General features: G+C 34.5%; 5 protein-coding genes across 5 annotated transcripts; 4 read left to right on the forward strand and 1 right to left on the reverse strand.

Moving 5' to 3' along the window:
• Positions 1 to 914: 914 nt before the first annotated feature.
• On the forward strand, positions 915 to 1,729 carry LOC129942456 (collagen alpha-1(I) chain-like). The gene is made up of 2 exons (XM_056051385.1): positions 915 to 1,069; positions 1,141 to 1,729. Exons 1-2 carry the CDS (start codon positions 1,042 to 1,044, stop codon positions 1,632 to 1,634), a joined length of 522 nt encoding a protein of 173 aa, XP_055907360.1. The 5' UTR covers positions 915 to 1,041; the 3' UTR covers positions 1,635 to 1,729.
• Positions 1,730 to 5,946: 4,217 nt separating this feature from the next.
• On the forward strand, positions 5,947 to 6,838 carry LOC129942457 (collectin-12-like). The gene is made up of 2 exons (XM_056051386.1): positions 5,947 to 6,088; positions 6,168 to 6,838. Exons 1-2 carry the CDS (start codon positions 6,061 to 6,063, stop codon positions 6,614 to 6,616), a joined length of 477 nt encoding a protein of 158 aa, XP_055907361.1. The 5' UTR covers positions 5,947 to 6,060; the 3' UTR covers positions 6,617 to 6,838.
• A 269-nt stretch (positions 6,839 to 7,107) lies between these two features.
• On the forward strand, positions 7,108 to 10,876 carry LOC129950226 (mucin-2-like). Its single transcript, XM_056062091.1, has 4 exons — positions 7,108 to 7,243; positions 7,324 to 7,802; positions 8,088 to 8,118; positions 8,445 to 10,876. Exons 1-4 carry the CDS (start codon positions 7,216 to 7,218, stop codon positions 10,874 to 10,876), a joined length of 2,970 nt encoding a protein of 989 aa, XP_055918066.1. The 5' UTR covers positions 7,108 to 7,215.
• Positions 10,877 to 15,953: 5,077 nt separating this feature from the next.
• LOC129942458 (collagen alpha-1(I) chain-like) lies at positions 15,954 to 16,612 on the forward strand. Its single transcript, XM_056051387.1, has 2 exons — positions 15,954 to 16,104; positions 16,180 to 16,612. Exons 1-2 carry the CDS (start codon positions 16,077 to 16,079, stop codon positions 16,584 to 16,586), a joined length of 435 nt encoding a protein of 144 aa, XP_055907362.1. The 5' UTR covers positions 15,954 to 16,076; the 3' UTR covers positions 16,587 to 16,612.
• A 267-nt stretch (positions 16,613 to 16,879) lies between these two features.
• LOC129942454 (collagen alpha-1(V) chain-like) lies at positions 16,880 to 17,929 on the reverse strand. Its single transcript, XM_056051382.1, has 2 exons — positions 17,905 to 17,929; positions 16,880 to 17,843 (listed from the first exon to the last, which is right to left on the reverse strand). The coding sequence occupies exons 1-2, from the start codon at positions 17,924 to 17,926 to the stop codon at positions 16,930 to 16,932; spliced, it is 936 nt and encodes a 311-aa protein (XP_055907357.1). The 5' UTR covers positions 17,927 to 17,929; the 3' UTR covers positions 16,880 to 16,929.
• Positions 17,930 to 24,047: the final 6,118 nt, after the last annotated feature.

The raw sequence follows: 24,047 nt of genomic DNA on the forward strand, positions 1-24,047 counted from the left end.
ATATTTCAATGGAAAAACAAGAACCACCCAAAGAAAATTGAGAAAACCAAAAGACATAACATAAAAATGGGAACATGAGTTCAAAAACTAGATTTTTTAAGCGTTTGATTATGTTAATTTGTGTGACTTTTTTAGGTTTGGAATTTGTCACACAGGTGTGTTTAGACTTATCAGGTTAATGCACTTTCGGAAAAAGGTAAACATTCCAAAATAATCGTTATCTGTGTTTTTTTATTTCTCTTAAAATCATTATCGACAGGAAGATATAACAATAAAATTTAAATAAATAACTTTTTTGGTCGCAATATGTCTGAAAAGTTCTCAAACAAAGTCAAGGTTTAAAATGCCAACATTTCAATGCCAAATAAACACTCATAAGGCTTAATAAATAAAAGCATACAAAATTTAAGTTTTATCTGAGAAATAAAACCTTGCTGCTGATATTGAAGTCGCTATTGAAATTTTGGCTAGTAAGCGATATAAAAATTATCCGAAGTTGATATTTTTAAGAGCAACTGATCTTTCGGATGGGAAAACTTCAATTTTATTCAATATTCTAGTTGGATTTTTCTTAAATGCCACAAACCCATTAATGCTGTTTCAAGAACTAATAAAAATAAACTATCAATTTAATGGTAAAAATTTAAGATATAAAAGTTAAAAAGCCTCTAATCTCCATTTCTTGTTTATGTCCAAATTTGAGTTCTATATGTGTGGGCATCTTGTTTGACCCCATTATTTTTATAATGCAGTCAGCTTTTCTGGATTCCAATAGGAGGTATACTTTATAATGATCTTTTTACATAAAGACCCATTTTACACGAATCTTCTTCTGATTGGTTGACAAGAAGACCAAACTGTCATTAAGATCGATTGGAAAATTCTTTTCATGGAGCGTTTCAATATCCAGATGGGGAAAAATCCAATAATCGAGTTGGATCGAGTTGGGAAAAAAGAAAATTTGGAAAAACCTGAATATAAAAATGTCTCGGGTATAAATTGACATATCAAGCCAAAACTCCTTTCAGAATCTATGCAACCATGAAGTTCATCATTGGTTTTGTTGTTTGTAAGTATACTTTATTAAATTTTGGATGAAGACCAAATCTCGATTTCTTGATTTATTCTTTTCTTTTAAAGGTCTCATTACTGTGAGTCAAGCTAAAAAGCCCTCGAGGTCATTGTCCCTTTCTAATAAATATGGATCCTCTGGTATGGTGATGAGTGATAAATACAACCATATGATGGGTGACAAGTACACTCTAGTGCCGGTGGTAACTATGCCTATGTCACAACCCCCAGTTCAGATACCAATGCCGATGCCGATGCCACCGTCAAATGGAGGATCATGTATATGCCTACCTGGACCAGCTGGTCCACCTGGAGGGCAAGGACCAAATGGCTTCAAGGGACCTAAGGGAGAAGATGGTAATCCAGGGCCAAAGGGTATGGATGGTCCACCCGGACCAGCTGGACAAATGGGACAAGTAGGTTCTCCAGGATCTCGAGGACCTAGTGGACCAGAAGGACAACCCGGACGTATGGGATTCGACGGACGACCAGGACCACCAGGTGCAATGGGACCACCAGGTTCACCTGGACCAACCGGACCACCAGGACCACCTGGCCAATAAGAAACATGATTAGTACAATTATTTTAACTGGAAAACTGAATTTTATACAAAAAAAAACTAAATAAAATAAATTACGCAATGAAGAAAACAATTAATTTTTACCTTTTGTTAATCATCGTCGCTGAATTGAAAATTTGTATGGAGCTCAAATATTGTGCTTGAAGGCTTGAACTTATAAGACTATATTGTTTTTTAATATCCAGAAACAGATAGGGGAAAGTTATCATAGTTCTATAGGTTTGTTCCCCGATTTCCATAAATTGACCATTTTGATAACTATATAGTTACAACGTTACCTACCCTCTCAAAAAAGATGAAACGTTGAGCGATTGAAAGAAAATGCGTTAGGCAGAAATGTTTCCACATCGAATGCTTGACAATTATGATAAGTTTCTAGAAAATGTATGAGTTAAACAGCTAGTAAACATCATACACTTTCTTGAGACTTAATCTTCCATAACGTAAGACATATAAATACACGGTTTTTCTTTGAACTTTTTACAGAGTTCTAAGAACGCCTAAAGAAAGGTGTTAAAATGTTTCTAGCTTAATACATCTCAAAGGAATGTTTTTCCTTTCATTTACTTCCCATTTTTTCCAATATGGCAATTTGAAGGTCCCTATTATCTAAGTCCAACTATGTAATTACGTTCGTATATGCGGGATACCCTTTTTAGTCAATCATATCTCAAGAACCCAGAAAAACATCAGTTTTAAATAAATTTTGCGTAAGAAGATATGCAGAAAGGACTATTAAAAAACTTAAATTTAAAAAAGAGTTTGTCAATATTTCTAAAAGTCTTGCAAAATACTGATAACAACACTTTTTAGGTATAAGTTAACCAAGTTTTAAGTCAACATTTTTGTTTGTCCTCAAAACCATTTTATATCAGGGCTTAGTTGTTTTTGTAGGTTTTTGTTTTGTGTAAAAAAAAATTGTAATGTAATTTACATTAGGCATTCTAAAAAGTTACCCAAAAGGTAATTAGAATATTGTGCACATGAAGAAATATGGTTGATTTCAATAACTGTTTTTGTTTCCGAGATATTTTGGTCGAAAACAATATTTCATCAATATTGTGTAGTATTAACTTCCTAAATAATGTTATTGTAATCGGTCCGATTTGTCGACATTAAAATTAAGAAATTTTCGGACGTTTCGCTAGGTCACTGGAATCTAAATCAAAGGTTTTTGGAGAGATGTGTATGGGGCCTGTTAAGAAAGTTCATTGGGCTCTTCCTCCATTTAATTGTGTTCAGCAACGAAGCTCATCTTTGGCTCAATATGTGTACGTTAATAAGCAGAATTGTCGATTTAGTAGTGAATATCAGCCAGAAGCATTGCAGAAGTTACCCAAGCCTACTGAAAAAGTCACATTTTGGTGCGGTTTATGGCTGAAACACAAACACGCTTCAGCTTCTGCTTCGCCTGAAGTTTTCATTCACCCATATTAATTCCATGCATACTATCACAATGAAGCTTCGACGTCACGTTTCATTTGACAATCGATAGGAAATAACGTAATGATACGTAATGTGACTTCAAACGGAAGCTCTAGTTCAAATTTGCTGAACATTTACTTTGTCTGACAGTTCAAGAGCTGTAAAAAAGTCAACAAACAAAAAAACACTTGCTTTCGGAAGGATTGTTTTACCCGTGGCATGATGGTTAGTGCGATGGACTGTCAAGCGAGAGGTCTTGGGTTCGATCCCTGCGTATGCCACCACGGGTACTGCCTCTGCGAGGAAATTCTCCAAGAGTAATTCTTGTCATGAAAAGTGCTTTCAATAATTTGCCGTTCGGATTCGGCTTAAAACTGTAGGTCCCTTCCATTCCATACAACAATACTCGCACACAAAATGGTTGAGAGTTGTCAGGCTCTAGTTCTCAAACGAACTGTTGCGCCATCCAATTTATTTATTATTTTATGGAGGGATTCCCATTTTTAATTATAGGCTGTGTAAGCTGCTTCGGCCATAAATTGAATTTTTCGATTTCAAAATCATTTTTTTTAATTTGAGAAAAAATAACACCTGCTAATGACAGAAGTTCTATTTTGGAAATGCAATATTGAAAGTGTCATTCAAAGTAACCTTGAAGCAGGCCCAACGTAACGCAGACGAAGTCGAAGATGAAGCATTTTTTTGTTTCAGCCATTAAGGTCTGGTGGCATCATTGGACCGTGCTTCCTCAAAGATGATGCGAATCGTAACGTAACTGCGAATGATCAGCGCTACCGTGAGATGATATTCAATTTTTGTTTGCCCGAAATGCAAGAGATTGACTTGCATGACAAGAGGTTTCAATAAAACGGTGCCACATGCCACACAGCACGCGCAACAATGGACTTATTGAGAGGCGAGTTCGGTGAACATTTAATTCCAGACCCGGCAATTGGCCGCATAGATCGTGCGATAGCATTTAGACTTTTTTTTGTGGGGCTATGTTAAAGCTCATGTCTAAACAGACAAGCCCGCTTCAATTGACGCATTGGAAGACAGCATTAAAGCATTTATTCGTGAGATACCGGCTGAAATGTTGGAAAGAGTATGCCAATATTTGACGAAGTAGATGCACCATTTGAGGCGCAATCAAGGTCAACATTTGCATGAAATAATCTTCAAACATTTAATTATATAGACCGTACTTTCGATTTTAATTAAGATTTTATGCATTTTTCTGAATTGTATATTTTTTTTTAAACTTTTCTATAGCTTTTAAAAAAATAAAATTTTTTTAGAAATGCTACCAAAAATGGTAAACTTTGGTTTCCGACTAAAAATGTCGTTGGCAAAAATAAATTTTGAAATTAAAGTATTTCATGATGAGCAAAATATTGTTGATAATTTTTTGGAATAATTCAACTGACAAATTTTTTAAGAAAACACGAAAACTAACAAACCTTTTAAGCAAGACAGACGAAATGGGAAGTTATTAGTGTGGATCGCATCCCGTCCTAATTTTTTGTTAATATTTTTATAAAGGGTCCGCCAAATAACTTTTATTTTAAAAAGGGCTCAAAACATCGAGTGTGGCTTCGGCTGTGTGGCACGTATCGCCGCGCGCGCCGTCCTGTTGAACAAAAATTCGTCCGATAACGATCGCCATTGACTGTAACGATCACTCCTTGCTCATTTTCGAAAAATGGCCCAATTATGCCTCTGCACCAAAATCCTCACCAAACAGTTACTGGTTTTGGGTGTATCGGTTTTTCAATGTATGCGTGCGGGTTTGCTTGTTTACAGAAAAAAATGAGCTTCATCTGAAAAGATGATTTTTTTGACAAAATCGGTATCTTCCCTAAGTGGATCGCAGGCAAAATGTCCCAGCGTTGTTCAAGCATATAAGCAACTATATTCATATAAGCTAAGAGTTGCCATTCACTAAATAAGCACTAGTTGAAAAAAAAGGATAGATGCCTTATATCCTGGTTCAAAGAGCTTTCTATTGTGATTTATTTGATATGGCTACGTCTGGTCTCCAAAAATTTGATATTAAAAGCCGCATTTTCAATAGCGTTTGTCTAGAGAATGTGACAAGATCTCAGGAAGTCAATTAAGGGCCAAGTCGTTTATTAAGTGGTTTCCCAAAAGTCCAAAAACGAGAAATCAAATGCATTTTTGGCATCGTGACGTCTACCCGGAACATGTGGCCTACTAGACGTCTGTCATAAACATATTCGCAATCAGAGAGTAGATGGCTTATGGATCAGACCAATTTCAAGTGAAAGACTAAAAACGCAAAAAAACGCGTTTTCGGCGATATCAAGTCCTTATATTTGGACTTTTGATAAGCTTAAAGCAATCATGAAATATTCAATGAGAAGTCTTACTTCTTTTTTTGATTGCTTTCAAAAAACAGCAAGCCCTAGCACTGATACACAATTTCATTGAGATTTTACGAAATCCTGCATATTAAAGTATAGTTTAAAATGCCTTAAAAACACAGCCTTCGAAACATGTCCTGTTTTAGTCGCATAAAATTCATTGAAAAAACAACTTCCTCACCAGAGGATAACAGCACTAACTATTAACATTATTCTTATAGAAGAAATCTGTACATACAATTTTATGATAGAGGAAATTCCTAACCCTAAAAGTCGTAAAGTTTTAACTGAAAAAACAATCGAAAGAAAATCTTAGCCGGTTCACAACACTTAAAGTGTTTCTATCTCCAATATCACATTTAATACATCTACACATTATATACAAACACACATCGAAAGCATCAAAGCCAAAACGTGTTGCATCTAAACCATTGGAATCCATATTCCAGGAAACCTCCTCTATATGCATTCAATACAAAATCCAATGGAATATCTAAGTCAACGCCCAAATTCAAGACTAAATTTTGTTCTGAATTAATTAAGCTTGTTTATAAATTCGACAGAGCATCGAAATGTCAATCAAATAAGATTTGACAGTCATGACAAGATCCACGTTCTTAGTTCTTGGTAAGAATCAATATTATCAACAAAAAAAGAAAAATTACTTTAGACTAACTTTTTTCGTATCCATTTTTATCCCCATCAGTATTTCTATTTGCGAGCGTTGTTGCTCAAGAATACCGGAACTTTGATTTTAAAGAAGAACTTCTTCAAAAAAAATACGTAGTATATGGAATTGGACAGCCTGGACCACCTGGACCTCCAGGCCAAAGAGGTTCACCAGGGCACAAAGGTCCACCAGGACCTCCTGGCGAAGAGGGATCTGATGGTCCAAGAGGACCTATGGGACAACAAGGAGACAATGGAAAGAAAGGTGACACTGGACCGCAGGGACCTGTAGGAAAACCCGGACAAAGAGGTTTGCCTGGATATGAGGGTCAACCTGGCCGACCTGGCCCTAAGGGACCACCGGGACCACCTGGTCCTCCCGGTCCACCAGGACCACCTGCAAGCAAAAAACACCATTCATCACACCACTCGTCTCACTCCTCACACAAATCACGTAAAACCACAACACAAAGCTCATTATTATAGCAGCAAACACTTGGTCCACACGAAAGAATACCCGGAATTCCTGAATATCCATACCAATCGAGCTAATAATGAATAAATAATAAATTTTGTCACTTGTTTATTATTCTCATTGCAAAAATAAATCATTATGAATAAAGAAAATACACAAAACTAATGTTTTTATCAAAGAAACGAAAATAATATAAATAAAGGCAAAATGTGAAAATAAAACAGGAAATTTAACATTTGTTCGAAAACATAAATTTAAACAAATCTCGTCCAGGAATTAACTGGACATGGGAAAAGCCGATACACATCTAAAGTTGTAGTTATTCGAAAAGTCATATTATTTTAATTTTTCTATTAGGATCGCTTTTTGTATGAACAAGTTCATTAATTCTCATCCGATTAAGAATCATTAATCATTTTCCAGCCACTCCCATGAACCTATTCCTTTTTAAACTTATCTTGTATACGCCCAAAACTTTGTTCTATTTATAAGAAAAAGTAAAGAAATTATGAAAAGGAAGATGTAATAAATTATTATAATTTCTGCATTAATTAAAGGGGCTATAAAACCGATTGAACATCGTAAATTTTAGTCATTAAAGGAGACAGTCATGATTACGTACACATTCTATTTTCTAGGTAAGAATCTATAGACCCTTAAAATAACTTAATTATATCCTTTTAAACATACATATTTGCATTTTTCCGAAATTCGACAGTAATTCTGTTAGCTTGCGTTGCTAGCGGGCAGCTTTCGACTAACGAAGTACAGAACGATGGTAGAATGATGAAGTCGACTATGGGCCGGGTATGTTATAAACGAGGATGTCCTGGACCTCCAGGACCAACCGGACGACGAGGTTTGCCAGGGTACAGAGGGAATAAAGGTATTGACGGTGATCAAGGTGTTCGTGGCATGAGGGGGCCTAGGGGTCCTGATGGTAATACTGGTGAAAGGGGTCAACCCGGACGACCAGGACCAGCCGGTCCCACTGGATTGCGTGGTAGACCTGGATACTCAGGTGCACCTGGGCCAAGAGGCCGCAGGGGAAGACCAGGTCAAACAGGACGAACTGGACCGTCAGGAGGTCCTGACACAGATAATGAGCAAACAACAACAACACGTAGACCGACCACTACTTCAACAACACCGGCATCAACAACAACATCAACAACTACAGAGGATCCTCTTATTGATGTAGACATCGATATATAGAACTCAAAAGTTTATAAATGTTGGCATATTTTATTATATAATTGCAAAACTAAATCAAAAATAGTAAAATTAAAAAATATCTTTTTATTCATACAAAGGTTAAATATTTGTAAATACAAAATTACACTTGCAATAAAATTATTGAACTCATACAATTGTTTAACCAAAATAGCAAATTTAACATTTAGCAGGAATGTAACTAAAATTGAAAAAAAATAAGGAGAACAACAATAAAACGATTAAGAAAAAAAATGTATTTGGATAAAGTTTATTAATACAGATGCGATTAAGAGGTTCTGTAAGTTGGAAGAAGTATCAGTTTTTCCAGTCACACCCATGAAGCTGCATTTTATGCATTCCAATTTAAGCTTTTCTTGTCTACGCCCTAACCATATATATAAGAACCATAAAGGAAAGAAACATATGAAAAAGACGATACAATAGAGAATTTTCTATTTCTGAATTTATTAAATTGGTTATAAGATAGAATGATCGTCGTTATGCCAAGTTATTAAAGTAGATAGTCATGAAAGCGTACACGTTGTTTTTTCTAGGTAAGAATCTATAGATCAATAAAATAGAAAAAATATCGCTTTAAAAATGTTTATTTTTTTATTCCGACAGCTATTTTTATAGCTTATGTTGCCACAGAAGAGCTTTCGGGGTCCGAAGAACAGATTGAAGGCAGAATGATGTATGGCGGAGTGGGAAGAGTTTGCTTTAAGCGAGGATGTCCTGGACCACCAGGACCAACAGGTGCACAAGGTTTGCCAGGAAACAGAGGTCTTAAAGGTCCTGATGGGGATCAGGGAGTTCGTGGTATGAGGGGACCTAAGGGACCCGTTGGTAAAACTGGTCGAAAAGGTGAAACTGGGGAGCCAGGACCAGAAGGTCCCAATGGCCTGCGAGGTAGACCTGGATATACAGGTCAACCTGGGCCAATGGGCTATAGTGGAACACCAGGTCAAATTGGTCGACCTGGACCACAGGGCCTCGCTGCAACTTCAACACCAATGACAACAGATGATGACAACAGTGAAGAAATTACACCCCAGTCTTCAGAAACAACACAATCTACAACACCTAGAACAACACCTTCCACAACGCCCTTAACAACACCCTCCACAACATCTACTACAACATCAAGGACAACGACACGTAAAACAAAAAAACCAAAAACAAAGCCACCAAGAATTTCCTTGTCAGAAGACATTGATGAACCAGAACTATTAGAATCAAACGAGCTCATAAAATTGGAACCAACAAACACCAATCCAATGAATATCAATAACAGAATAGATGACTCAACCGTAACATCACCAAATCCAACGGCAACCACTCCATCAATAGACAATAATCCACCAACAACACCTTCAACACCAATTACAACAGACATTGATAGTTATGATGAAATTACAACTCAGTCTTTAGGAACATTCGAAGCAATAGAATCTACGGTAACCACTACAACACCAACAACAACAACACAATCTACAGCAAGTACAACAAGATCTTCTACAATACACTCATCAACACCTTCTACAACTTCCTCAACAACATCATCTCCACCAATTACAACAAATGATTCTCTGGATCCAATCGATGAAATTACACCCAAAACTACCACACAGAAGCCATCTCCAACTTCAACAACTACTGCAAACACCTCTTCCCAAAAAGCAACTACACCAGGTCCAACGGCTACCAATCTTTTAGAACCTAATACTTCCGTCACAACAGCATCAAATGATATGAAAGGAAGCACATCAACACCAACGGTAATTCCACCTACAATCCAATCTTCAACGGATCCAACAAACTTTTCTTCTTCACCAACTACAACGAATGACTCTCTGGCTTCTATTGATAATGAACAAAGTACACCAACACCAACAATAGCAACTCCACCTATAACCACATCGTCAAAAGATCCATCAACCTCCTCTTCTTTACCCGAAACAACTTCAACACCAACTACGACGGATAAGGATATAGATTCAAATGATATAAAAGGAAGCACACCAACGACACAAACTCCATCTTCAACCGTTTTGTCAACAGACCCCACAAAAACTTCGTCTTCACAAACTCCTTCAAATGATTCTTTGGTTTCAAATGATAATGAAGGAAACACACCAATACCAACACCAGCAGCAACTCCTTCTTCAACCGCACCTTCAGCAGAACCAATAAACTTCTCGTCTCTCGATATTGAAAGAAGCCCACCAACAACTCCATCTTCAACAACATTACCAACTGATTTAAATAACTCTTCTTCTTCACCCACAAACATTTCTACAACAACTATGATGAATGATTCCTTGGCTTCAAATGAAATTGATGGAAGTCAATCAACACCAACAACTTCAACGGCAACGTCAACGTCAACGACAACTCCACCATCAGGCACACCATCAACAAATTCAACAAATTCTTCTTCTTCAACCACAACATCTTCAACGCCCACTACGACGAATGATGCCTCAGATAAAAATGGTATTGGAGAAACTACGCCAACTCTATCTTCAAACATTTCGCCAACAGATCCAACAAAAATGTCTTCTTCACAAACTCCTTCAAATGATCCCTTGGTCTCAAATGATGTTGAAAGAAGCACACCAACACCAACGGTGTCGACATCTTCAACTACATTGTCAACAGATGAAATAAATTCCTCTTTTTCACCCACAACAACTTCAACAAGCACTACAACTAATAACGCATTGGCTTCAAATGATATGAAAGAAAGCACACCAACAACACCAACGGAAATTCCATCCACAAACTCAAACACATTGTTAACGGATTCAGCAGACTTTTCTTCTTCATCCACAACAACTTCAATACCAACTACGACTAATGATTCATTAGTTTCAAATGATATCAACGTAAGCACATCAAAAACTGAATCTTCAACCACATTGTCAACGGATCCAACCAACATTTCTTCTTTACCAACTATTACGAATGACTCTCTATTTTCAATTGATAATAATGAAAGTACATCAACATCTTCAACAGCACACTCTACAACAGCTTCTTCTTCAACATCTTAAAGACATATTTTCAAAAACTTATTTAAACACTGAGTAATAATATTTTAATAAATATTACATGCAAAAACTTTTGTTTTATTTTCGCAAAAGTGATCGGAACCTACAGGATTATGCTAAAATGGTTGAAAGGGTCAATTCTATTTTGACATCTGTGAGATTCAACTTTAAAAAATGTAAGTAAAATTTGAATCAATATTGATTACACAGGTCGAAAAAGTTTTTCAACAGGAATTAAAATTGCACTTTTCTAATGGATTTTGGTAGTCTTAATTCAAATCCCACTTGAAAATACGTAAAAGCCGTCAGGTTTTTGAGATATCACTTTTAATATTTCGAATAAACACGCATATAAGGCTTTTCGAGGCTATGTAAATTAATGAAGTAGCTTATTTTCAATAAAACCCGCAATGGTTTTGCAAATCTATAATCCTTTTCATCAATATTTAGTTGAAATATTTATAGTATTTCATATTATAATATGCAAACGAAATTCAAAAGTTGTCAGATTTCCCTTGCCTTACAAAAATTTTACAGAAACGCAAACGAAAACTTAAGCAAATAGTTAAAATTAAAGTAAAGCACTGAAAATTAAGTCCAAATTTAAGAATTTCAAGAAACTAAGATGCTTAAATCTTACTAAAATGATACTAAAATTGTATCTAAAAGAGAAAAATTTGTACTTTTCAAAATCATCATACAATTTATTGCTAAGATATATTGTTTTGAGTTTTAACTTAGGCTTAAAAACACCGTTTTTGGTTGTGTATCGAACTGAAGGTTAGGTTAGGTTATAGTGGCTGTCCAAGATGGAAACGGACACACTTAGGCCAGAACCGTTTCTTCCTCTTCCTCGTCCATACAGCTTCTGCAAAAGTCATTTGAGAATACGCCTAGTCTCGTAGCGTGCTTTCCTATTAGACAGTGTCCGGTTATGTAACCTATTATCGAGCTTATATGCGATCTGCTTAGAGAGAGCAAGCACCTTTAACGTTTTAAATCCAGTGTTGGCCAGATGTATTTTGTGGCTTGACACGAGGTGATGTTGGTCCACCTATTAGAGATGATCGACAGTTATGGACTGTTATAGAGTTTGTAGAGACAGAGTCCACAGATTTGATAGCGGCCTGGCTGTCAGAAAAAATACGGATATCAGATGTTGATATCACGTTTTCTTTGAGCCAAGACAAGACTTCCTTAATTGCCAAAAGGCTGAACGTTGGACTTTATTTAACTTATCCCTGTTTATACCTTTCTCTAAAGCAGTCCACCATACTGCCACACCGTACGTTAAAATCGGTCTGATTACCGATGTGTATAGCCAATGCGTGATTCTGGGTTGTAAACCCCATTTATTACCAATAGCTTTTTTGCAAGAAAAGAGAGCTACAGTACCTACTACTCTTTCCTGTACGTTGCGTTTCAGGTTCCAGAGGAGAGGGGATAGAACACCACCTTGCGTTGTCCCTCTACTAACGAATCGTCTGCAAGAAGAGTTGCCCAGTTTTGAGTTAATTATTCTGCTAGTTAGCATTAAATGAATAAACTCCCGAAGCCAACTCTCTACATTTAGAGATATTAGTGCAGATGTGATTGCAGATGTGTCCACGTTGTTAAAGGCACCTTCGATGTCAAGGAAAGCAACCATAGTGATCTCTTTATGATGGAGGGAATATTCGATGGTGCGTACTAAAGTGTGTAACGCTGTTTCCACCGATTTACCTTTACAGTAGGCATGTTGAGACGAAGACATCGATACGTGCCCTTAAATGGATATCAATCAATCTTTCCAGGGTCTTAAGAAGGAATGATGATAGACTTATAGGTCGTAGATCTTTAGGATTGACTTGGGAGCATTTACCTGTTTTAGGTATAAAAAAAAATTAACTTCTTTCCATGCCGAGGGAACATGGAACAGGTAAAGACAGCTGGTAAAAATTGCCTCAAGGATTGGTGCAATTATATCAGAAGCTTTTTGTAATTCGGCTGGTATTATTCCATCTGGTCCTGCAGCTTTAAATGGTTTGAAGCTGTTGAGAGCCCATTGTAGCTTATCCTTTGTGATCAGACCTTGTGGATATGTTGTATTTGAACTTGAACGTGTAAAACTGTTGCAAGTTTCGATAAGAGAACTACCAGGAAAGTAAGTGTCCAATAGTAAGTTCAGCGATTCATTACTTGAATTTGTCCAGGAGCCGTCTGTATTTTTCAAGCAGCTTGGCATAGCTGGATTAGTTGAAAGAATTTTCCGTAACCTAGAGGCTTCAGAAGTTACTTCTATCATGCCACAGAAGGATCGCCAAGAAGACCGCTTGGATTTCCTTAGTGCCTTCTTGTAAATTCTTAGGGATTCTTTGTAAGAGTCCTAGTGAGAGACTAGTTTTGCGGCTTTGGCTCGGTTGAAGAGCTATTTGCATTCTTTCTTGAGCGAGTGAAGCTCTGAGGCCCACCATTGTGGTTTCCTCTTTCCTCTTTCCTCTTATGTGTATAAGTGGACAAGCAATTTCTAGCGATCTGTTCATAGCTGAGGTCATTGACTTTGTTGTCAAGTTCGTTAGCGTTAGAAGAAGGACTCTGTAATGAGTTCCTGTATGAAGCCCAGTCAGTTTTTCGATAGTTTCGAAAAGTCAATGTACTCGGGTTATCATCCACATTTAAGCCTAGTACATACTTGTGAACCATCTCGTGAACCCATACAAATTTCAGTTTTTGGTTCACCCGTGAACTTGCTCGTGAAGCTGAGTGGAGAACAAAGTGGAGAGTTTTCGTTCACGGGCAATTCACGTGCAAAATGTACGGGAACTGTTGGTGAAGCTTTGACATTTGGTTTGTTCATGTTCACAACGTGTACTCACAAGTGTGTACCAGTGAGCAATGTCAAAAGTTCACTTTCTCCACTGGCGAACGTTCACTTCACGAGGAAGTATGTACTAGGCTTTATATTGAACTGGACATATCTATGATCAGAGAACGAGTGTTTTTTGGATACTTCCCAGTCCAAGATCATATGGTGTATACTATCTGAGACAAGAGTTATGTCTTACACTTTTTGTCGAGTTTTAGGTATGAAGGTTGGTTCGTTTCCAACATTACTTACTAAGGAATAGTACCAAGAATATAATCAAAATGAGGCTCACCTCTGTCGTTAATATTCGTACTACCCCAAACAGTATGATGAGCGTTAGCATCGCTCCCAATAATTAGGCGGATCCTTTGCCTTTCCGCTTCAGCGACGACTTTCTCCAGGGTTTTTCCAGGGAGAGGGCCAAGGTGGTCATGCCCAAGATACGCTGATACCAGCCAGAAACTTCCTTTGGTTGTTTCCAGCCTAGCTACGGTGGTATCTTTGTCACTGAAACGATGGAGTAAAAATACATTAATGCTACGTTTCACTAGTATGCAAGATCTAGGTTCACCTTTATCTGTAACACAAAGTGTGTAGTATCCAGGAGTCCTGAGTCCTCGAACCACGGATCCTACAATCCGTGGCTCTTGGATCTGGATAATGTCTTCCCCGTTACTCGCCAGACGGAGAAGAAGTGAGGCCGAGGCCTTTATGGAGTGTTGTAGATTAATCTGTACTAACTGCAGCATTTTGGCTACAATTAGGCAGATCAACCTCCACCATAGTTTTGTTCTGATCCTCTGAGTCTGAGGATGAAACCAAGAGTTCGAGATTTTGGATGAAATATTATATAATCTTTAACTCGTTTAGAAATCGAATAAGAATTATTAAGATCGATTGAGTTTAATGATTTGATTCAAGATTTTATAAAAGTGAAATTGAGAAAAAAATGTGTTTAATAATATTATTATTTATAACGTATACTTACTCATTCAATCTAATAAATCCTAATTACGAGTACTACATGGTTTGTTACTTTTAATTTTTAGAGTTTTGAATAATCAAAAAGAAATGGTCTGACGGTTTTGAGTTCATGTATATATTTATATATTATACTGGCGATTGCAAAATGAACACATTTTCAAAAACGTTTAGATGAGCCCCTGATAAATAATTAGCCCAGGGTATCATAAATTCTTAATCTTAGCGGTTGTTGGAGCACTTGGGGGATGGCTTCTTGAGTTTTCGATGCATCAACTCCTCGGCGCATCGTCTTTGAGAGCGTAGACTCCTAGCGCCCCAGGTAATTATTTAGGCCCCTCTGTTTGATGAGGGGTTGGCTTACTTGGGTTTTATATCATTTTCAGGGTGACTCAAATTTGAAATAGCCCCGGGCCCCATTTTATTTAATCCGGGCCTGCATATCGCATTAACAAGCGAAACTATCAGAAAATTCAAGAAAGCCAAGAGTGATTTTTGAAAAACCTTGGGCTAGTGATAGGTATAAATAAATCTTACTTATTTAAAAACAATGTTAATTCAACTGTAATGGTAAAAGGGTTTTACGGCTGCGCTATGAATAATGATTTTATAGTTCAGAGCTGGAATAAATTGATTTGGACTATATTCATTGTAAACAAAACATCCATACGCGGCACACAAATAACGAAGCAACAAAGCAGTCGCAATTTTGAAAAGAAAGATTCCTGATCGTGTTTATTTTTTAAGAGGTGATCACAATTGATGAGCAAGATCTTGTGATTTAAAACCTTTAAACGTTTTTATTTGCTCCAAGATCGATGTGAGGATTTACGAAGCAGCAGATTCTTCGTTTAAAAATTCACGAAAAGGATATGGTGCTTCGTGCTTCAACAATATCGTTATCATAAAACATTTTGCCTGGTTATTGTTTTTCATTCCTAATTTCATATCTTCCTTTCTACTTCGAAATAAACACGCATGAATTGCTCTTAGAAAAAAATACTCGTTTTTTCAATTCAAAAATAAAACCGGACTTGTATACCTAAACTTTAAGAATAAGATTAAGTAGTATATTGATCATGGTTTCTAATACATCCAGAATTTATTTATTTTACATGTTTGTGTGGTATTTACAAGATTGGAATAAGAAGATCTGGAATCAATATATAAGGTTAGGGAAGCCCTACAAGACACACCTCAATTTATCTACGCATACCTGGAACCGATGTTAACTCGGTGACGCCCAATTTTCCAATTGGAAAATTCTTTAAGGGGAAATTCGAGTGGAAAAGAAAATATACACACTCACAGAATGGAAAATTTGAGTTTAGAAAATTCCTAACATCATTCTAACGTAAACTTAGAGAGAGGACAGACATGAAAAAATACATATTCTGTATTGTTGGTAAGAATTTTTCTCCTTCAATTTATTGATCAATGTCTGAAAATGTTTAATTATATTTTTTTTTCTGTTAAACAGCTAATTTTTTAGCAATCGTTGTTGCAAACGAATATATGTACCCCGAATACGAATACAATGTCAACGAAGAAGCCTCAATGATGATGATGGGCAAAAATATGTATAAACAAATGGGACCACCAGGCCCACCAGGGCCACCGGGTCCACAGGGTCAAGAAGGTCCTCAAGGTATGAAAGGGCCTGATGGTGAGGAGGGTCCTGTTGGCCTTCCCGGACGTACTGGTCCACCTGGACATGTTGGGCCTAAAGGTGAAGATGGACCAAGGGGACCTCAAGGTTCTCGAGGAAAACGTGGTCCACCTGGATTTGAAGGCCAAGTAGGCATGGATGGTGAAGAAGGACCTGAGGGGCCTGAAGGACCTCCTGGTCCACCCGGAGAAGATGATGAAGAACCCCCTTCACTTTAAATTGAATAAAATGCCCAATAAAAGAATGATCAATGTTTTAGTAATTTATTATTTTTATATCAAAAGAGAATTAAATCCTTACTGACTCTGGTTTCAAAAATTATAAGATAAGTAATTTTAGCACTTCCAAGGTAAGAAATATCAAATGTCAACTGATTAAGAAAAGTTAAAAAACTTTTTAAGGAATTTTGTTGTTTGTTTAACCTCATTGGATTCTTTAAAACCCTTAAAGTCTTGGTTACTGATGTCTTTCCATTCCACTTTAAGGAGTCAAAAGAACAAACAAAAGAAAATAGTTTTGAATAAGTTTTGTTTTTATTTTACATACATTCTTGAACTGAAGTTAAACATTTTGTTCGGCAATTTTATCTGCTTTGGCCGTATGCTTATTCTGAGCGTACCAATACTGCTGTTGTGCTATTGGACTTACTGTTGATGAGATTCCTAATACTCCCGGTAATCCTGGTGGACCAGGAGGACCCTGAGGTCCCGGGCGGCCAGGTCTTCCGGTTGGCCCCATTGGACCCATCGGTCCGGGTGGACCAGGTGGCCCAGGTGGGCCAGCTTCACGATCGTAACTTACTACCGACGGTCCACTATTACCATTTCCTGATGCGAAATTAGCTTGTAGGGCAAAATCCATATTAGGTAGACTTGGGAAATTTGGAAAGCTTAATGGAATCGATGGATTCCAAATTCTGGCAAGATTCATTGGTTCTGCCAATGAGTTCGGAGACATCAAAGCTCCTGAATTACAACAGCATTGATGTTGCATCTGATTTGCTAGATTAACCCAAGGCTGTGGTATGAATGGATAAGGAATTACCATTGGTGGAGAATTATTTGGCATTTGATTTGGTGATGGAAGCGTTTGGAAGGGGTAGCCAGTACCACTTCCTTGATTGTGAACATCAGTGGGATAGTATTTGTGAATGCGATTACTTTTGTTATTGTTGTTGTTTTTGATAATACTGCTTATTGTCGAAAGTCTATCCAAATATGGTCGTGGACTTGAGAACGCTCCAGGTGTATCATCAAATTGTTCGTCAGTATCTTCATCTGATTCGTTAATTGATTTGGTTTCATCATCATCAGTGTTTTCACGATTTTGGGGCAATTCTTCCGAAAGGAATTCATTGTGTGATAATACCATAACCTTTTCAGGACTTTCACTAATACTTCGAGATTCTTCTAGCTGATGCTTCCTCCATAATGGTGAGATCTTAGCTCCTGTAGCAAGAGCTAAACAAAACATAACTAAAAAGGAAACATATTTTTGTTAAAATCACGATTTTTGCTAAGCCAAAGAAATACTTACAACTTGCCAAATGCATTCGCATGTTGAGAACCTTCTGAATGAATTAAAATGATTTCACATCACTTTTATAAGAAAGTTTTCGTCTTGAAGATAAAAGGAAGTAAAAGCCATAAAATTCTAAATTCCTAGAAATCCCCATAAAGGTACATTAGCTTCATTCTGATTAATGGAAGAGGTATTCATGGATGATTAAGTGTTTTAATTCGCATGTCGAACATATATAGAGCCTCTGGAAGGAAGGGTAATCTATAAATTTGCTCCATTCTTCATCTAGATCGGGTGTTTTTATAGGGAAAAGAAAGAAACTAGGAAAAGCAATGAAGTTTGTGGTTTGGTCATCAAAAACTAAACATCTTTCTTATCATAGTAAATCAAATCTAGTAGACAAGGGAATCAAATGAAAGGTGAGACTTTCATAGTGGTCTTATGATGAATCACTTAGCCTTATATGTTTTACTTCTTAAAAAATATCGAAATAAATTACATTTGTGGGAGATATGAAAGACTTTTAACCCAAAATAAACCAAACTTTGATATATGTAGATATTTTTCCGGGAATAATAATAATATGTAAGCTCTAAATACGTATTTTATGACATTTAATTTTTGGAATCAACGCAGCGACTTAATCTGAGTGGTTTATCCAAAAACCTCCAATTGGCTATTTGTCCAGACGCATTTAAATAAGGTGAAAGTATGGGAAGTGAAGTCTGCTCATACTGAAATAGTTATTTTGAAGTGACATATTATTTTAGAGTAGTTTTAACTATACTTAGAAAGACATCGAAAGAAAAGAAAAGTTAAAGCCTTTTATAGCAATAGTTATGTATTTTAAGAGAATACTATCAAAAGATATTTTAAAAATTGGAAGGGCACAAAAAAGTTATGATCCATCTTAGGCAAACATAACTTTATTATTAGCACTGAACTGATAAATAAATGTTCCTTTAAAAAATACCTTCAAATCTATGTCTGTGTCTTTTTACAAAAAATCATGTCGATTTTAATTAACATTTTTTGTTTTACAATTTTTTAAAATTTGTCTTTATTTAAACAGATTTGTATGAAAAAAAATATCCATTGAATTTTACTAAAACACATATGCAAATGCAAATTGTTGAGGAATTAAGGTTTGTGAGGTGCATTTTTCCTTTTCTTAAGACCAAATATTAAAGTAGTCCCCACACAATTTTGCTGTCGAAAATAAAAAAATTCGTACTTTCGGAAAACCTGCCAATAGATTTTTATAAAAGTTTACCTAAGTTTTTTTTTAACTTGGCTTTTTTCAACACAAAATGTATTTGTTTGTAATACTCCAGAACCGTTTTTTTAAATATCTCAGCTCGTAGATGTCACGGGTCAATATTCTTTAAAGAAATAAAACAAAAACCCTATACATGTTATTAAAAAAAAAATTGAATCTTAATAATGTATATGACTATTAAAAGGCGAAAGCAAGTTCATACGACCCAGTCGTGCATTTTAATTGTTTAGGAGCTCGAACATATTTTCGATTTTTTTGGTTTATATCTACAAATTAAAAACAAATTATGCTTACTTGACTGCTAGAATGGAGTAAAGCAAAGTTTCATCACTTTAAAAATATTTGTAACCAAAAAACACATTGTTCATTTATAAAATTTCCTATAAAGTAAAATGTAAAGATGGAAATAATTTTAAAAATATGATTTAAAATCATGAAAATTTAAATAAATATAAACCAGCATAAAAATGTTCATATATGCGTTTTGCTCCGATGTAATGGTTGGGCTCATCAGAAGATGACCATTACAACTTTTCTTGACACTACATAGAGCAACTGCGAATTATATAGTAAGCTGGTTTATATTTATTTTCATTTTCATGATTTTAAAATGTATATATTATAAAAATAAACGGTGTTCAGGAGAAAATAATTCGACTGTTAACAGTAAAATATTTCTTCTGGAAATAATTTGTTAAGAGTTACCAACACTAAGTAAATTGAAATCTTACATTAATCACGGAACTCACTGTATTAATGATATAAATACAGTCGTTGGTGAATTTTTCAAATTTTTATCAATAATAAATTGTTTTATTTAATTTAAAACTCACACAAATCAACTTTTATCACAGTTTTGCACCTGCAAGTTATTTATTCACCGATTTAAATAAAAGGTACGAAGTTTCATATAAATTCAATTATCGCTTAGAACCAGTCTCGATATTGCGGTATTTTACTTATGAAAAATAATCGTAAAAAGCGAAATTTACCCGAAACTTCACCCGAGACTACTAAAATCAGAAAAATTAACTGTATATCAGAAAAACAATTTAAAATATAAGTTGTTTTTATGGAGAAATTAAAATCCATCCTTAATGAGATCATCTCCAAAAAATTAAAGGATCTTGCCACAAGGGAGGAACTTAAAAATCTCTATAGCGAATTAACTTCTCTTAAAGCAGCAAACACAGAACTTAACCACAACCTTAATTTGATGACTGAAAGATGTGAACTTTTGGAAAATCAGTTGGAAATTATTTCACGGAAGAACAACAAATGCTCTATTGTCGTACACTTTTCTGTAAACGCAGAAACCAATGCAATTTAGTGCGCAATGAGGTCAATGGTTGGTACACATTAGGGGGAAGCTTGCGTCTCCCACAACACAAGTAATTTTCAAAATTTAACAATTCTTTCATACAATATTACAGGCCTTACAAATATTTTTTTATTTCCTTAATTTTGTAACTATATTTAAAATGTTGATGTTATAAAAACTAAAGCCTAAAGTGGAAGACTCCTTACCGAATTTTTTGAAAATTTTGGACTATTTGTGCTGAAAGGGTCAACTAAAGGTGATACTTATGGAGAGTGGACTTTTTTAACCAGCTAAGGACAGTCAGTAATTGATTTGTGTGCAGTATCGGCAGTGTGGCTCAACTTGTTTCCAGGCTTAAAAGTGGGTAAACGGAGTTCTAGGATGAAATACTTTATATTATTATTGCAAACATGCCCTAGCTTTTCGAAACTCTTTTCTAACTTAAATTTTGTTTATTTAACCAGCTTTTACAGTTTAAAGGGTAATTATTATTTATTTATTTACATTTCTACATTTTTGTGTGTTAAATCATTGTAAAATTGACATTTTTTTAATTGTTATGTTAAATCTCAACAAATATTGAAATTCTAAACTTTTGAATTTAATCAATATATAAAAGTATTTGATTTAATATTGTACAAAACCTGTTTCTTTTCTTTTTATTCTTTATTTATTTGAATTCATTACTAAAATGAAATGTTATTTCAGGCAGACGGCAGATAGCCAGGTCCTAAATCTTAAGCAGATACTTTTTTTGTAAAGCATTTTTTAATAAAATAAAGAATTATAATAATTAAATAATAATATTAATGATATGTGGAACAAACGAAGACCAAACCAATAGAAAACCCATAAATAATTATATATCTTTATAACACGACTAAATAAAATCATAAAATCAATATAAATGAATTCTATGCATTCAAAACAAACATTTTACTGCGACAATATTAAACCATTAAATCTAAAGAACTATTAATGAATAAATTAATTTTTGAATAGCATGTTATTTTTAGAACAAAACGTTATAAGTATCATTTAAAGCGTTCAGAAAAAACAATCTGAATAATTTGCAGCAAAGTCAGATTTGAAGACTTAGTTTTTTGATAATATGTCAGAAAATGCGAAATGAAGTTTTTCTAATTTACCACAACGGAATATTTTCCGAAACCAATTGGTTTCGAATGAATTTTTTTGAACAGAACAGAAAAAAATTAAAGTAAACTACACATATACTCGTAAAGATATCGAGGAAATATATATAGCTTTTGCCTTTCACCTGCTTTAATTTCACAGTGACTTTTCATAGAATATTTTATTCAGTGAGGTGAAATTAAAAACAAATACAAATTGGACGAATGAAATTAATTTGAAGGCAATGTTTTTTATTATTCATTAGATATCGAGAACCGAACATCAATGTTTACCAATTTTGCGTACTACTTTTTGTACATTTTAATTTTTTATTAAAAAATTATTGTTTGATTTTTATAGAAAAATTACTGAATGTTGAAAACGGTACTTTTTTATAAAATTTTTGAAAAGATGTAAGTGTCGAGAATAAATTTTTACGAACTTTTAATAGTGTTTTTTTAGGTATTTATTTTTGTTAAAAAAAAAACTGTCAATTCGGTTTTTCTCAAAATGTTATCGAATGCTCAGAACAATATTTCCTATAAGGTAACATTTGTTTGGAGCTAACATTTTTAATTTTTGAAAAGATATTTAAGTCGATCATCATTTTCTATCAACTTTTAGTAATGTTTTTTTTTTTTGTAACTGAATGTTGAAAACAGTATTTTTTTAAAAAATAACATTAGTTTAAAACAAATATCTCAAAGTTTTGATAAGTTATTTGAGTCGAAAATCAATTTTTACCAACTTTTAGTAATGCTTTTTTAGGTTTTTATTTTTTATAAATAAAAACTGTTTATTCGATTTATCTCAAAATTTTACCAGATGTTAAAAACGTTATTCTTCGTTGCACAAAATTGTTTTGGGGATAAAATTATTTTTTGTTAGAAAAATTTTAGGGGTGTCAATTATTTTATTTCAATTTTTTTGTTGATTTATAAAAAAACCTTTGATTGGAAAATTTTAAAAAAATGTATTGGTTTGTAATCACGTTACAATATATAATATAAAATTTAATTCAAGTCTATAAGGTTATATATAATTTTAACCTTTTTTAAATTTCTATGGTAAAAAAAAACAATCATTAATTTTTTTTTAGAGCCCTTTCTGCATATTTCTACACTATTATCTACATAACAAAATTTATTTGAACATCGCGAACGTACGTACACACGCACGTGCAGACATCTTTCTTAAAGACTGTTATTTCGACTCTAGGGACCTTGAAAAATTGAAAAAATGTCAACATTTCCTATTTCACAAATCGGAGCCATTACAATAACTTCTTATGGGAAGTTGACTAGGAGACAAGGAAATCAAATGAAAGCCAAGAATTTCAAAATGGTCTTATGATACATTTTTATGAAATGTTTTAATGATTTAAAAAATTAATAATAAGTTAAGGTTCTTTGAGAAATTCAACTTTATTCAGTTTATTCTTAATAATTGAATTTAAGTAAAATGAACGACTCGGTCATACGAACTTTCTCATGTATCTTAAGCTTCTTTTAACAAATGTAATGAAAATAATTTGTTTTCAAAAATTTGAATGCCATTTGATTTCTCAAACAAAAACATAATTTGTTTTTCAATTTTCTTTTTAACATATTTTGTATAAATAAAATTTGACAGTTGGAGTTATAAAATTAATTTTGATATGCAGTTATTTACAATTTATATTTAAATTTCGTATAGAAATGGTGACCCATTTTTAAGATGTTTTAAATAAAAAATAAAAACAGTGACATTTATTTTGAGAATACTATTGAAATTTCAATTTTTGACCAAAAAACTATGGGTACTATACAAAAAAAGGATTCAAAATTCTAAACTCGAATTTGCTTAAAATATTAAATTCCAAATTTAAATTCAATGGACCCAATGGTTTAGGCTAGAGGGGTGAAGACAGACAGACAGACGGACGGAATCGGAGGACCCACTTTTTTCGACTTCCCTACCATCGTTATGTTATAAAAAAAAAAATTGGGTGGCGCAACAGTCCGTTTGAGACATAGGTCCTAGTGACTGACTGTCTTGGGTTCGATCCCTGCCTATACCACCCAAGGCTTTTTTTCACGGGTACTGCTTCTTGTCATGAAAGTACCATCGTAATGTTATGTTTGATTAAAATCTCGAGTTCAAAATTTTGTACGAATGCAATACTTGAAATATAGTTCCTATATGTCGCAATTAAAAGAAGCAAAATTTTTAACATTAAATAAATAATAAATTAAGGCTTGTTTTGAGAAATTTAATTTTATTTAAGTTATTAAAAACAATATATAGGAACTTTTTTAAAACAGTTTGTTTAGATACAGTAGCACTTTCTAGCTTCCAAGTTCCAATGTTATCGAAGACTCGATCGGAAAAGAACAAGACAGTCTATTGCGATTGTAGTCATCTAACAGCGAATCTTCTCACAGT

Source organism: Eupeodes corollae, chromosome 1, assembly GCF_945859685.1.
Source record: "Eupeodes corollae chromosome 1, idEupCoro1.1, whole genome shotgun sequence".
In the NCBI taxonomy this organism is placed as follows: domain Eukaryota; kingdom Metazoa; phylum Arthropoda; class Insecta; order Diptera; family Syrphidae; genus Eupeodes; species Eupeodes corollae.